Source organism: Colletotrichum navitas (genome assembly GCF_030913465.1).
Source record: "Colletotrichum navitas strain CBS 125086 chromosome Unknown LY79scaffold_99, whole genome shotgun sequence".
Classification (NCBI taxonomy): Eukaryota; Fungi; Ascomycota; class Sordariomycetes; order Glomerellales; family Glomerellaceae; genus Colletotrichum; species Colletotrichum navitas.
This window is the reverse complement of record NW_026850645.1, coordinates 1-16,957: the sequence shown is the minus strand read 5'-3', so window position 1 is coordinate 16,957 and position 16,957 is coordinate 1. Positions and strand designations below refer to the sequence as shown.

At 31.8% G+C, this 16,957-nt stretch overlaps 2 protein-coding genes across 2 annotated transcripts; both read right to left on the bottom strand.

Moving 5' to 3' along the window:
* Window positions 1–583: 583 nt before the first annotated feature.
* LY79DRAFT_475200 (uncharacterized protein) lies at window positions 584–1,345 on the bottom strand (the record flags this gene model as incomplete). The annotated part of the gene is made up of 2 exons (XM_060553230.1): window positions 584–1,226; window positions 1,284–1,345. Coding segments are annotated over 2 exons (705 nt in total), but the record flags the coding sequence as incomplete, so codon positions are not given.
* A 154-nt stretch (window positions 1,346–1,499) lies between these two features.
* On the bottom strand, window positions 1,500–2,396 carry LY79DRAFT_673841 (uncharacterized protein; the record flags this gene model as incomplete). Its single annotated transcript, XM_060564229.1, has 1 exon — window positions 1,500–2,396. One exon carries the CDS (start codon window positions 2,394–2,396, stop codon window positions 1,500–1,502), a length of 897 nt encoding a protein of 298 aa, XP_060408742.1.
* Between the last annotated feature and the right edge of the window lie 14,561 nt (window positions 2,397–16,957).

Below are 16,957 nucleotides of genomic sequence, written 5' to 3'. Positions count from 1 at the left end.
TACCAGAGTCAGGAGTACCAGAGCCAGGAGCACCAGAGCCAGGAGTACCAGAGCCAGGATCACCAGAGCCAGGAGCACCAGAGCCAGGAGTACTAGAGCCAGGAGTACCAGAGCCAGGATCGCTAGAGCCAGGAGCACCAGAGCCAGAAGCATCAGAGCCAGGAGTACCAGAGCCAGGAGTACCAGAGCCAGGAGCACCAGAGCCAGGACCACTAGAGCTAGGTGCACTAGAGCTCAGGGGTCCTCCAGGGATAGCCTGCGAAGATGCACCAGCCGAACCACCGGGAGGTCTAACAGCAGGGCTGCCAGAAGTACTACCAGCCGGGTTACCGGTGGGCACACCAGACTGTCCACCAGACTGCCCACCGGGCAGTGAACCATTGACTGGCGTAGCGGCGGCGCCGGCGCCGCTATGCCCTGCCTGGGACCCGGGTGCACCAGGGGATTTCCCAACATCCAGGCCATTGGCACCGCCATTGTTGCTAGAAGGGAACCCAGGGGCTCCTCCGGCAGATTGACTAGGGGTTTGGCCGCTGCCTGTCGGGCTGTTGCCACCCGATAGACTGCCTAAATCGAGATTCATCGGAACGGTAAGGGTGACCGTGTTCTTTCCACCGTGGCCACACCTGTCGCACTTGGCCTCATACGTAGTCATAGGAACCGTCGGAATGACTTGGGTTGGGCAATGGCAGTTCTCGAAGTAGAGCGTGGTGCAAAGCGTAACAAGGACAAGGGCGGTAGGCCTAGCTGAGTCTACGGTGGTGTAGGTTACAGTAGTTACCATAGAGGTGATGGCACTGCCAGAGATGGGCACGGCGGTGGGAATGAGAGCTCCACTGGGACCGATGATAGTGAGGGGACGACTAGGGACGACTGTGCCGCCTGGTACATTAGGGAGAAGAATCGTCGTCAGCCCAATAATGGTCACGCCAGGCTCGGTGGTGGTGATACCCGGACCGACGATTGTTGCGGGCGGCATCACAACAGTCGTGCCAGGTCCAACGACAGTTGTGCCTAGTAAACCAATCGGTATTCCGTAGATCGTGAGCAAAATATTTGCGGGAGCCGCACGCCTAGATATCCACGGCCTGATGTTTCTTGGTACGGGGGACGTGACGGTTACAACGCCACCACAAAGCTGTCTAGCATCTCCAGGGCAAAGTAGATTACAACTATCCAGTTGTACAGGAGTAACGAAATCAAGAGTGTCAGCTGCATAACAGGTGCTGCAGCAGAGTTAGTTTGGATATAGAACAGTAATGTTTATAACATAATATACGTACTCAAGGAACACTCCTATATACCTCCTGCCTTGTGCGACGGTGATACATCTCTCAGGCGTCATTACTGCATCTCTACCGACCTCTGTGAAGGAGGGATATCCAGTAGGAGACCCTAGGCAGCCAAGGAAGACATAGCTTCCAATTGATGCTCTATTCGTAGCGCTTGCCAGCGCTGTTGATGTTGTAGAAGTAAGGGTGGCTGTAATGCTTGAGCTGCTAGGAGAGGCCCCTAAGGTAATCGGTCCTGACGTTGCTGCACCGGTAGTGCGGCTTGAAGATGCGAAAGGACTTGCTGACGACGTAGTAGATGATTGAGATGTAGTGGTTGTGGTAGTGATCAAGTTGGTGGTTGTGAGAGAGCTTGAAGTGGAGCTTTGGGTTATGCTTGTTGTAGAGCTCGACATGGTGCTTGAGCTTGGGTCTGTAGTCGCGATAGAGCTCGAGATTATACTTGGATTGCTTGAGGTTGTGCTTGGCGTCAGGCTTGAAGTTGGGCTTGAGGTTGTGCTTGAGGTTGTGCTTGAGGTCGTGCTTGAGGTCGTGCTTGAGGTCGTGCTTGAGGTCGTGCTTGAGGTCGTGCTTGAGGTCGTGCTTGAGGTCGTGCTTGAGGTCGTGCTTGAGGTCGTGCTTGAGGTCGTGCTTGAGGTCGTGCTTGAGGTCGTGCTTGAAGTCGTGTTCGAATCGCTTGAGGTTGTGCTTGAAGTCGTGCTTGACATTAGGCTTGACGTTGGGCTTGAGGTTATGCTTGAAGTTGTGCTTGAGGTTGTGCTTGAAGTTGTGCTTGAAGTTGTGCTTGAGATCGTGCTTGAGGTCGTGCTTGAAGTCGTGTTCGAATCGCTTGAGGTTGTGCTTGAAGTCGTGCTTGACATTAGGCTTGACGTTGGGCTTGAGGTTATGCTTGAAGTTGTGCTTGAGGTTGTGCTTGAAGTTGTGCTTGAAGTTGTGCTTGACGTTGTGCTTGACGTTGTGCTTGACGTTGGGCTTGAGGTCGGAAAGGAGGTTGTGGTACTGGTTGTCATTACCCTCAGAGAGTAGAGATTGACCTGGAGCATATAATTGCCGCACAGGGACCCATTCTGGTCTCCAGCCTGTGAAGGGCAAGAAACCGTGCATTTTGTTTCATCAATTGAGCTATAAGAGATCAAGGAAGTAAGACAAATGCAATAAGTGTTGTACAGCATAGCGTAGGTGTACACATGATCTGTGAGAGCCACGCATGTTGTTTGACATTTCTTTGGGCAGTTGGACGCATTACTATAAGGATAGGCAGGTGTGCCGTTGTTGTAACCTGCAAATGTTGCACAGCCGAAGTAACTGTTTCCAGGGAGAGCGTATTGAGATTGGTCGGTAACAGCAACTGCTACATGTAACAAGCCGAAAGCAGCAAGGACCGTTGCCAAGGTTATCATGGCTTCTTATTAAGACGAATTCGTATAGAAGATCTTAAGAGAAGTAGGAAGAGTAAGGGATTGAATTAAATCTTATAAGGATAGAAAACGGCAATAGAAGTAACGCGGCAGTCCATAGTTTTAAACACATATTGTCTATTACATAAGTAGGCAGCCATTCTACACATAACCTAAAGACTTATAAGCGTTAATCTCTAGCTCCTAGACTACGTAGTTCTCTGGCTTGGAAAACAATTAATACGGCGATGTGCGGAATGTATATGTGTAGTGTGCAGCATCACCCCTAACTGAATGGCAGGCTTTTATTGGAGAGCATCCGCTAGCGCGTCGGCCCCTGAAATGTGTGGCTGTCGACCTTAGATGATGTGGACACGGGCCGAGGACCATGTTGGCTAGTGTTTTTTCTTCTCCTTTGTTTTGTTTCTGTCCTGGAATGTCTACCTCTTTCATTCAGTATCTAAGTTGTTGCATCTGATCGGGCCGGCAAGATGTCAAAGTTGGATATCTCAATTAACAAGTCCTTCCTAGGGGTTAGCTTAGTATTACTACAGTTTATGGCGTGGCTCTACTTCGCCACTCAAGCAGGAAACGGCTTTTAAAGCGTTCTAGCTCATGGGTTGGGTCATGCCAAGAGCTCAATGGTGCTTTCTGGAGTGTTTGCCGGACGCCACACAGCAGGGCTTTTGTGTTTCGACACATCCGCAAAAAGTCTACAAGCTGCTGCAGTGAACAATTCTCAGATAGGAAGAACCAGGAAATAATGCTAGCCACAACTGTATAGCGGAGCACATGTATTACTACAGTATTTATACGCGTAATTTCCTTCTAACCTGGTGTTAGGCTTTAATTACTTAGTAACTACGTCTACACCCTCCTTTGCACAGTACTATAATTGTTAAGATTAATATAGCGCTTTATGTTATGTTGACATAAATATACAGTAGGGTGTCAAAAGTTATACGCAGTAGGCATAGCGCTAAATATAATATATAAGTTATACTATATAATAATGCTGTTCTTATAGTAGTAACTCTTCTAGACTACTAGTTCTATTATAATATATATCTATAATACTTTCTAAGGCCTTATAGTAAAAGTAATATAGCGTTAAGCGCAAGGTAGAGAATACTAATAATAGCTATAGATATATAGGTAGTTTTACTATATACCCCTTTACCTTGAAGATATTAAGGGGTTTACACTAGTCTAGACTAGTGTTATACTTTTCCTAGTTATATTTACCTTAGTGCTAGTATCTATTATTACTGACTAACTTATTATAATTATAAATAATTATTAGTGGCTAATCTAGGTTAGCTAGGCTCTAGCTACTATTGCTTTTAGCCTAATGCTGCTTTAGGATGTCAAGACGCTGACAAAGGTGTAGGCGCTAACCCTATCCTCCTAGGTCTTGGCTATAGCTCTATCTTGAACACATAGAACATAGCGTCTAATGCCCTTTGCGACAAAGGCAATGAAGCAATTGCCGCCGCTATGTATACTTTTCTCTAACAATCTAGCATAGCTCTCAGAGTTAGTGTTAGCGGCTCTACCTTTCAGAACGTAATGCTGCTTAAGCTAGAGGGATATAGTTTGGCCCTCAAAGGCATATATAGAGCTATGCATGCTGTTTTAGCCATGTTGAGCGCCTCCTGCGACGCAGAGCTGTGGTCTAAAATCTTAGATATGTACGTCTATGGCTCACAAGGCGTCTACAGGCTATACGTCGGCGTGTTAGGTGTAGCGTTGTTAATAAGTCTTCTGACCAAGGGCGTGTCAATAAACAAGGCACTACTGTCAGAACACAGGATGTATGCTAAGGCGGCCAGCCACAGTAGCGTTTAATAGCTCTAGAAGTTAAGTGTACTTAGAGGGAAGTGTTAACCCCACTGCCACATTACTAGTAACCCGTGATCTAGCTAGCATTAAAGTTATATTGTGACCTATAGGTCCTATGTAAGGCGTTAGTTACTGCTCTACAACTAACAGCATTGTTTTTAGTATAACAGTTATAAGCCTAGTTTACTCCAATGCTTATATAGTATAGCCCTAGAGTCTAGCGTCTAAGCGTCATAGACCTTATAGGTTTAATTCCTACATATAGCCTAGTCTAGCAGTAACTTAATACCTAGGGTTTTATTCCTATTATAGGCTAGCAGGCTAAAGGTTGTTACTTTTCCCTGCTAACTTTAACTAAGTATAATGCTCTGCTTAGATTAGGGCTGTTAACTAGATTGAATATCTCTACTTAGTCTAGGGGGGGGTGTTGTAACCTATAGGTTCTATATAAGACGTTAGTTACTGCTCTCTGACTAATAGCGTTGTTTTTAGTATAAGAAGTTATAATATTTAATTATTATAAACTTATCTGTGATTTTAAGACTATTAATATAATAATATTCTTGTAAAGACCTATGCGCAAACGTGAAAGAAAATGCCTATAAATGACCTAAAATAAGCGCTTATTGAACGACGTTATAGGCCCTTAGTATAGCTATTCTGAGCTGATAGATAACAGCCTTCTATACAATCTTGTCACAGCTATAATGCCAAGATCTTGCTTTGTATTATTGGCTTATAACAAAGTCTTGTGACATTTAGGTATACGTCGTTTTGTGTAGAAGCTAGAAGCACCTCCTATTAACATGTCTCTTATCCTTGGCAAGGTTTTCGCCTTTGGATAGGTTAACAGATGTGATTAGTTGTCAAGGAACTAAGTTAGCGCTTGTAAGACGCTCTGACTAATAGCATAGCAGCTTTCTAACGTGGACCTATAGCAAGTTACTTAGAAGAAAATAGCCAGAACAACGCGGTGTTACGTCTGTCAAGTCTTAATTATTTATATTACTCTGCTAATAATGTTTATCTTTAAGGTTATATTACTATAAAATTTACTTATAGATTTATAACTTGTAATAACACTAAGTCAAAGCACCTACATATAGGACACCCCTATATATAGGACACTATAGAACATTATTATTATAACTACTACTACCTTATTTAATTAACTATTAATAGCTCCTAGATACTATAATAATATAACTTTTAGCCTTACTAGGTAAATCTAATACACTAGATTTATCTAGCTTACTTTTAGCTTTACTAGCCTTAATCTAGGCTTACTATATATCTTTAATTATTATAAACTTTATATTTAGATCTAGGGTAATAGCCTTCTTTTTCCTAGTAGTACTATTATTAACTTTAGCCTAGAGAAGCTATATTTAGTGCTTAGTAGTAGCTAACTTAAAGGCTTACTCTTAGAAGCCTTTTTTTACCTTTCTAAAGAGCTAGTGTTATATAGTAATAGTTTAATCTAGCTAGGTAAATAAATATAGTTAGGTATCTAGATTTCTCCTTTTTTTTAAGTATTAACTACTTAACTACTAATAAAGTAAATAGCTAATCCTTTATATTTTTACTATTATAAGTACTATCTTTACTTTTATTAAGTAGTATTAATAAGGCTAACTTATCTAGTAATAAATAAAAGCTTATTAAAGGCTTTATTATACTAATAGGCTATAACCTAGTGTATTTTTAGTTACTTTTAATATTACTAGTAGTTAGCTTAGCCTAGTAAGCCTTTTAATAATTTAATATAGAGTTCTTTTTACTAATAATAGTTAAATTATTTTACTATATAAGGTACTTAAGCTTTTTCTAATAGACTACCTTTATAAGACTAAAGACTACTTAGTTAAAAGGCTAAAGAATATAAAAGGTATATAGTAGTAAAAATAATAAATAAATATTATTAGTATAGTATAACTATATAAAGTCTATTATTATATAGCTTTTATACTTATCTAAAATAAGTAGTCTAGCTTAATTAGATTAAAAAAGCTTAGTTTATAATAAAAAGACTTTTTCTAGCTATTTAATAGTAGTAGTATTAGTAGTTTATTTATTCTTTATTAATATAAATTACTATTTATTATATAGCCTTAGATCTAAAGAAAACTACTATTATTAAATACTTTTATCTTTATATATAACTAAAGAATAAATAAGAATACCTTTAGTAAGTATATACTTAATATATATATATAGTAAGTAGCCTATTATAGTAAGTAGCCTACTTTCTTCTACTTTCTACCTCTTTAACCTTTATATTAATATTCCTCTATATATAAATATAAAATCTATTTTAATTAAAAGCTATATTTTCTTTACTATCTAAGCTAATAAAAAAGACCTAAAAATATCTATATAAAAGGTAGCTACTATCTTTAAGGTCCCTTAAAGTTTACTTTATTACTAATACGCTAGACATGTTATATAAGACAAGATATATCTAAAATTAATAAAGATAATAGAAGTAAAGGAAAAGGTAATTCTTAAGAAGGTTATTAACCTAATTAATTAAGGGTTTCCTTTATAATAAAGCAATATATAAAATATAGCTAACTAACTGTTAAATAAATATAATATAATATATATTAGACCTTAATAAGTAAAATACTTTATTTAATAATAACTATAATTAAAAATATAATTTTAATATTAGATTAACTATTAGAAGGCCTTAGCTAAATATTCTATAATTATATAAAGCTAGTTTATACTTATATAAAATATAATTATAAAGTATAAGATATAGGATTATAATATCTATAATTTTAATAAGACTAAGTTCTTAATAAGAATACTATTATATCTAAAGGTTATTATAACTTTTAACTAATATAGAAGGCCTTATATAAAGTAGCCTAGTAATTATAAATAGGTTTTTATTATTTAAGGTATATATATAAATAGCTAAGTAATACTTTTATATATTATTATAAAAAATAAATATTACCTTCTCTCTTAGTACTAAAATAGCTAATTCTTAGCTAATTACTATATTTACTTAAGTAAAAATAAATAAATAATAAATAAGATTAGCCTAGATTAATTAAATTATTTTAACTAGTATATAAAGTCTTATATAAAAGGTATATATTATCTTTTAATCCTAGATAACTATAATAGCTATAAATTAACTAAATTTAATAACTACTATAAAAAAGAAAAGATTATTACTTTATATATACCTTCTTACTTATTATATAAGCTTTAGCCTCTTAATATTAGCTATTTTAGCCTTTTAAAGTACTTATATAGTATAAAGATTAAGAAAATAATATAGATATAAATTATATATATTACTAAAGATAACTTCTTTTTTACCTTTAAAGTAGTATTTATTGCAATGTTGACCATTGTAGATAAATATTAGAGTTATTAGGTTAACCCTAATGACTTATTGCCGGCAAATCCTTAGATATTTAGCTATAGATTCTCCAAGGATTTGTAGGCAATAAGTTAGTTATTTAACTAACTAACCTACAATAATTATCCTTCTTTTCTTTACGTATAATAAAGAACTATAGTTACCCCTATTATTTATTAATTACTACTAATACGTATAGTTAACTATATTAACCTATCCCTTAGTGTTACTAACACTAATTAGTAGTTAACTTCACTGTTAACTATATAGGTTAACTCTACTGTCTAAACCACAGATTAGCAAGGACCACAAGAAGAGGCAATTATTGCTAGTTAATTATTTATACGCCTAAAGTAGGCAAGGACCAAAAAACGCCTCTATAAATACCCTTACTGTAATATTATACTAATTACCTATTATAATAGGTTAATTAATAGATCTATAACTAGTCCCCTTAACTAGTAGAAACCTTATTAATTTACGTCTATTATATAAGCTTTATTACCTTTAGAGAAGCGCTTTTAACTATAAAAAACCCCTTACTTTATATGCCTATAGCTAACTAGTAATTATTTACTATATCCTATTTATTACAAGCTCTTTAGCTTACTAACTTCTTTTTCCTATATATATACTCCTTTTGCTAACTAACAGCGTTAACAAGTTACTAATATAATAGCCTATTATTTCCCCTCCTTCTGCTAATTAACAGTATTAATAAGTGGCTAATGTAATAGCTTATTATTTTTCCCTAAGTTATTTACCTACAAGAGTATATTTTTCTTCTAGTTGTCTATACTACTAGTAGTAATCTCTCTAATAAATATATACGCCTTCTAGTCTACTAGAAGAAACGCTTATATTTAAGAGGTTATTAGGCTAACAGAAGATAACAGTAAATAATACTACGCCTATAAGTAGAAGACCTAAGCTAAGATAAGTAAACAAGATAAGCTTATAAGTAAGCAAGGCTTATAGGTCACTGCGCCTTTGCCTATAAGGTAATAAAAAGAGGAGATTTATAGTAAATATAATATACTACTTAACATAGTAAAGAAGATAGTAGTAATAAACAATATTATTACTATACCTTCTGCCTTTATATAGTATATTTTTTTACACTAATAGAGAAAGAATTATATTATAAGGTTACTAACTAACCTTATAGAAAAATAATAGTCCTTTATGCTTAACACTATTATTATATTTTACCTTAGTAAATCTAAGTATAATAACTACCTTAGTAGTAAATTACTCTACTATACATAAGAAAACCTTGCTAACTAGCTTATTAGTAACTTTAAGGCTATTAACCTAAAGGTCTTAATAGGTCTATATAACTTCTTTATTAACTATAGAGTATAGGTTAACTATAGTAAATACCTATTAATTACTTAATATATATTTAATACCCTTTAACAGGAGGAAGGTACCTACTAGACTAATAAAATAATTACTATTATTAAGAGATTATTATATAACTTTAGAGAACACCTTAAAGACCTTAACTTTATTAAAGATATTAAGGGCTACAAGATAATTATATATAAAGTAAAAATAGTTAAAGTATACCTATTACTAGTAACTAGCTACTAAACCTTTTATAATAACTTAACCTTTACCTTACTACTGCCTACGTTAACACTAAAACCCTATATAATAGCTAAAATTAATAGCCTACATGTAATAACTACTATACTACTACAGAAGCTCTTATTAACTATAGTAACATTAATAGCAACGTTAAGGCTAACGCTAAAGTAAATAAGTAACCTTATAAAGATATACTCTAATAACTAGGCTATAAAATACACTAGTAGCTAATATAAGACTATTAACTTAAAATTACTATTATTCTATAACCTTTATATCTAGGTAAGTATAACGTAAGACTACTATAAAGCAGTAATTTAAGTAATACTTTAAGGTAAACTATAAAAGTATTATACTTCTACCTTCTGCTAATAAGTAGGTAATTTTAATACTCTAATAGTAAAGCTTAAAGAATAATTTAAAGGTAATAAGGTATACTTAGCCTATATTACTAAGCTTTACTATATATTATTTAACTTAGTTACCTATAAAAACTATAGTAAAAACAAGCTTAAGATCCTTAAGTTACTTATTAAAAAGGTTACTAAGCTAGTTAAGGTAACTACCTATAATAGCTTACTAAAGGATAAAGATTATTATAAGTGCCTTATTACTTATTACTATAGTATACCTAAGTGCACTATAGCCCTCTTTAACCTACTAGCTACGTTCTATAGCCTTTATATATAACTATATAATAGAGTAGTAAATACCTTACTTTACTATAAGCTACCTATGTAATACCCTATAGATAAATCTAACGCAGAGGATAAGTAGTTTTAGGTTAACTATAAGTATAATAGTAGCTATAATAATTACACTAATCTACAGTAAATATAAGGTTCTTTATAGAGTAACTACTATAGTAAAAACTAGTGTAGTAATAAATTAACTAAGAAGTGCTTTATCTATAGTAAGCCTAGTTATTAGTTAACTAAATATACTAAAGAAGAGTAGTAATCCTTGTTTAACTAGTATAAAAGCACCTACTTTATATAAGCTTTACTAGCTACCTTTAACTACTTTCTTTTTAACTATAAAGGTTATAATATAAGTTATCTCTAAGAAGTAAGTAATAGTAAAGAATAACCTACTAGTAATAATAATAACTATATAGATATAGTGTTCTTTATATTTACTACCTTCTTTATATAACTATTAATTAATAGCCTAACTATGTTCTCTAAGTTATATAACTAGGTAACTAGCTATACACTTACCTATAAGAACCTACTAGAGAAGCTATTACTTAGTAAGACTATAAAAACTAATAAGATATTTACACTTAATAAGCGCTATTTAGTAGTAACTTTTTATAGTATTATACTTAACACTAGTGTAGCTAAGAAATTAACTACTAGTTATAAGTAATACTTTACCTTTTAGTGCTACTTAGGTAAGAAAATACCTATAGATACTGCCTAAGTAAGTAAAGTAAGTATTTACTTTAGTAGTAGTAATTACTTTAAATCCCTAGGGGTAATTAATATACTTATACTACTTAGTAACCTTGTTTTTTATATAATTGTTAGCATATAGGTAATATAGCTAGAGGCAGTAGGTTATATAACACACTGCCTACTAGCAGAATCCCTTACCCTTGCCTATACGTAAAGGTGCTACTACACTTATGCTCCTACTTTACCTTATTAACTAGTTAACTATTAATAACTATAAATTTAACTACCTTTTCTTAACCTTTGTAATATTACAAGATATAGGATCCTATTAATTAGCTAGTAAAAACTAATATTAATTAATAGTTAATTATTACTAATAACTAGTAATTAATAAGGCTTACTATTATAGAAGTTTACCTAGCCTACTATAACCTAGTAGACTACTAACTAAGTTAAGTATTATTAAGGCTACTTACCTCTATAAGAAACACTATAGCGTCTATTACACTATTAGAACCTCTTTAATAAGCAAGAATCTCTTCTACGCTAACTATAGCGCTATTAAGAAGAGACACTTAAGTAGTAATAATTACTACCTTATTTAACTTTCCCTTTATCTTTATATTTACCCTTTAGAAAACTATCCTTATCTACCTTATATATATAAAACTAACCTAGCACTATCTAGACTTATAAGTGTAAGTTATATTAAAAGAAATTACTACTTAATTACTACTATAAAAGTTATATAGTAATTACTACTAATTAACCTTAATAACTAACCTTATAATAAGTTAATCTAGTAGTACTTTACACCCTAAAGTGCCTACCTCTATAGTAAGATATATTAACTATAAGAAGTATAGCTAAGAAATCCTTCTTAATAAGCAAGACCTCCTACTATTTACTTCTACTTTACCTATTATATAGCTAAATAGGCTAAATATGCCCTTATAGGTTATAAGCTCTAGAGGGACTTTTAATATTACTTTAATAGATAAGACAAAGCCCTCTTTAGTGCTACTAGTAAAACACTACTATTAATTTTTTATAACTTTCTTCTTAATTAAGGCGTCTATATACCTAAAGACTATTAATAAATTACCTTATACTTTATTACTATTATTAATAATAATAAGTTTTATATTTAGATAGATAAAGAAGTTAAGAAGGTATAGTATAAGTTAGTAATATTTAATAGGCTTATTAAAATATATAATAGCTTCTTAAATAATATCTAACGTAGTTATATTAGCCTAGAGTAGTATAAGTAAAAACAGTAATAGTAACCTATTACCTATATAACTAAATAAGCCTAGTAATATTTATAAACCTTAAGTAATAACTAGTAATAATATAGGCCTAACTTAATAAATAAGTGCAAAAGTTATATTAGCAAAAGTAGTAAACCCTAGTATTACTATAGTAGACTTAATCTATATAAGATTTACTACTTCCCTATATAATTAAACAGGGACTATCTTAAAAGGTAATAGTCTATTATCCTTCTTTACCTATTGTTAATTACAGTAGGACCCTTTACTTACTTATATACTAATCCTATAGAACCCTAAGGCATAGGATAGCACTGCTAATTAAGAATAACACTATTAGTAACTATCCTTCTCCTTAGTAATTAGGTACCTTAACTAAGATTATTACTAATAAATCTAAGTATACTAGTAAATATATAATATACTTAACGTTAAGTTAAACTTATTCTATAATAACTATAGTAAAATTAGTATTAAAAGACACTAGATAGTATTAGCCTTCTTGTTAATACTTAAGGAAAGCTTTTACCTTTTATTTTACCTAAATTAGTAGTAGGAATATCTAAGACTTTACTACTATAGTTACCTAAATAAGAGCTTACTTTAAGAGCCCTAAAGCTATTTAGATATACTTTACTAAGTAGTAAAATACTACCTTTTACTATATTATATATAATAACCCTAAGAAGAGTAAGCTTAAAGTGCTTAAGAAGCTTATTAATAAACTTACTCTTATTTAATAAGCGCTGCCTAACAGCTACTACAATAATAAAGTCCTTTAATCCTAGCTATTAAATACTTACTCTAGAGTTCACAAGTGTAAATTATACCTATTTAATCTAGTGCCTATATTAGAAGAAGTCTATAACTAACTATAGTTATTAGTAAGTACTATAATAAAATATAATAACAAGGTTAGCTAGTACTAGGTAGACCTTAATAATTAATACTAGGTTAACTACACTTACTATAGCTAAGGGCGCAACTAGTAGTTTAGTAATAACTATAGTAATAGTAACTATTATAGTAATAACAATAGTAACTATAATACTAAGAAGTACTATATCTACTATAAGCCTAGTTACTAGTTAATAAAACATACTACTAATAAGTAACATAAGGCGTATTAATAATTTAAAAATAACTGCTAAGTAAAAGACTCTTTACTAACTATATATTAAACCTTTTTTACTAGCTACAAAGGTAGTTACCTACAGGAAGAAAAAGGTAATAAAGACAACAAGGACCTTAGTTACTACCTTTAAGGCAACTATACTCTTAAAAGCAGTAAAAATAAACTAGAAGGTAATACCTTTTATACCTCTACTATATTCTTTAGTAGTGCTACCTTTAGTAGTAATAAGCTTGCCTTTAGCCTAGCTAACTAAGCTATCTATTACTAGTTAATAAAGGATAACCCTAGTGTAGTATTATTAGATCTAGCTACCTCTTTTATATTAGATTATTACTTATTAGGTACCTTTTAAGGTATTTTACCTAATATAGGTGTAGTAACCTTTTCTACTGCTAGTTACTTATAAGCAACTACGTTATAATAGATCTAACTATTAGTAACTATTAATACTACTACTACTAGCTAAGTAAAGATCTAGTTTAGTAGTAGTAACACTATTTACTTAAAGGGCACTATTATAGTTAGTACACTATTTAGGCCTATTACTTTTTATATAATACCTATAAATACACCTTTCTTACTTTACCTAGTAGATATAAATTAACTACTTATTTACTTTAATAACCTTATAAATACCCTTTAACAAGGCAACGTTATAGTACTAGTTATATAAAAATAAGGGCATCTATAGATACTCTTAGCCTACCTAAATATAGCCTTACTAGTTACTACTTAACTAACGTAGAGTTATAATAACTTTACTAATAATTTAGGCACCTATTAGTCTACTGTCTTTATAAGGTTCTTTATAAGGCTAGTCATAAGGTTAAGGTCAAGGCTATTAAGCACTTAACTAAATACTACTATTACTACTAGCTCTATAGAAAGGCACCTTTATAATTTAAATTTACCTTATATAATAACTGCTCTTTTAACTATAAGTTATTATTAATGTTATATACCTTAAAGGCAACTAACTAGTTCTTTATATTATTAATACTATAACTACCTTTAATATAGTATACTTTCTTTATAATATTTCTATAAAGACTACATAGGAGGCACTTTATTACTACTAGATTAATATCTACTAAGGACCTCTAGACTAGATTATTACTAACGTAGGCAGAAACTTTACTATAACTAAATTTTTATATAAAGCCTATATAATAGGCGTTAAAGTTAAAATTATCCTTATTAAGGGTACTATAGCGTTAAAAAGGTTAAATAATACTATATAGTGCTCTAATAGGCCTATAAAATTATATATAAAGAGTACCTAACTACTAACTATAAATTTATCCTTTAGAGCGTAGTTAAGGTAGTTAATAACACTATAGGCCCTAATAGCCTTATACTAACCCTCTTAGTATTTAGCGCTTACCCCTATATAACTACTAACTTTGCCTTTTTACTTAACATTATCTAATAGGCAGCTACTATCTAGAAGGCCACTAATAACCTCTACAAGAGCTATATAATACACTAAGTTTATAAGGCACTTAAGGATATAATAGCCTAGATACTCTACTATTAAGGACCTACTGTTAAGTAGTAAAGTACAAGTATAGCACAAGAAGGTAAATAGTTTAGCCTATACTGCCTACTATCTATTAACAGCAAGGATTACACTATTAATATTAATAGCCTATGTAACTTCTGTTTTACCTTAGTTAAACCTTACTATACTAAGAAGGAAACAGGTAAGCCTACTAACATAAATCTTTAACCTAACTAACCTATAGATGCTAACTACGCTAGTAAACGCATAGAGGATACTATTATTATTGCTACAAAGACAAGAGCACCTGTCTAAACTACAGCCTCTCCTCCTCTATAGTATACCTATAGGCAACTACATAAGACTTTAGTTAATATACTACTATAAAAATAAATAAACCTCCCCTTACTACCTTTCTCTTTACTAAAGAAGAAGCTAACTTAGCCTTTATAATAACTATATAACTAAGGTGTTATTACTACACCTAGTAAGCCCTTTAAACAGTTAGGCAAAAGCAAGATCTAAGGCCTTATTAACTATAGTATATTTAAGATTATTATATATAATTCTTTTATTTACTAGGGCTATATCTTTAAATCTTACCTTGTTAATAAAGTTAAAGGCAAAAATAATAAGCTATATAAAAATTATAACTTATAGTACAAGGTTATAGCAAAATAGTAAAGAAACCTTACTAGTTTAGTTACCTATAATTTAGAGAGCTAGCTAGTGTATAATTCTTACGCTTACCTTTCTCTTATAGCTAACAAAAGGTAATATAGCTATAAGATATAACGTAGGCCTATATATAGTTAACTTTATAACTTAACTACACTATCTATATATAACTTCCCTTTAAATCTATAATTACTACCTTAAGGCACTATTATAAAGGTAGTAAAGCTATTATATAGCCTTACTAAAGTAGTACCTATTATAGGTAACCTATAACTACTACTACTATAAAAGCTTAATATAGTTACTACTTTATATAACCTATACCTACTCCTTTTATCTATAAAAAACCCTAACTTTATAATAATTAGATATAAATAGATAATATAATTAGCCTAACTAGCGTTAATTTCTCTAACTATAAGGATAATAAGCTTACTAAGGTAAAGCTCTTATAAAAGAGAAAATTTTACTTATAGAGAATAAACCTTTAGTATTTAACAGAGGAATTATCTTATTAACTTTAGCTAAAGACACCTCTATTAACTTACTAAAAGGGCTAGGGCGTAAAGCTAAGACTTATTAACAAGAAATTACCTATAGCCTAGTAAGACTATGTCTAGTAGTATACTTAAGGTATATATTACTTCTATCTACTAGCCTAAAGTGTACTTTAACCTATCTACTATAGCTTAGCATAAGGAGCTAGATAGTAAAGCTATTTAATAACTTAACTAAAGAATCTAGTAGTAGATAAATACACTTAACTATAGCCTTACCTTTATTCCCTTAACCTACCTAACTAAAGCTCTTTATATTTATTAATAGATCTTTTACTAATAATTATAACTTAACTTTATAGTTAGGATTTATTATCCTCTTTACTAATAAAGAGGTTAATAACTAGTAAGGTAAGTTTACCTCTATAGTAACGTCCTCTATTTCTTATTAACTAAATCTAAACAAGTAATATAAAGTGTTCTTATTTAGAAGTCTATAGTATAGTTATAGGCGTTAATATAGTGTATACTCTCTCTATAACTATTATAATAGTAGTAAACAAGCTTAGTAACCTATTAATCCTACTATTACTACACTAACTTATACTTACTATATAAGTGCCTAGTAAAGTTAAGTACTACCTACAAAAGCACTTAATAATTAATATTATAGTACTATAATAATTATATAAGTAATATAAGCTCTTTAAGGTATAATAGATCTATAGTAATAATAACTTACTAACAGGTTTATAAAGTCCTTACTAAACTAAGCACTTAAGAGTCTTATCTTTTATAATAAGGTAAAGATATAAATAGAGGGATAGGTTATATAAATATAATAGAAAATAATAAGAACAATAGGATATAGGATAATAACACTTAGAGAAAAAATAGGTTATATAAACTATATAGATTAACAGTAGTTAAATCTATTTAACGTAGGTATATACCTTTAATAGCTAT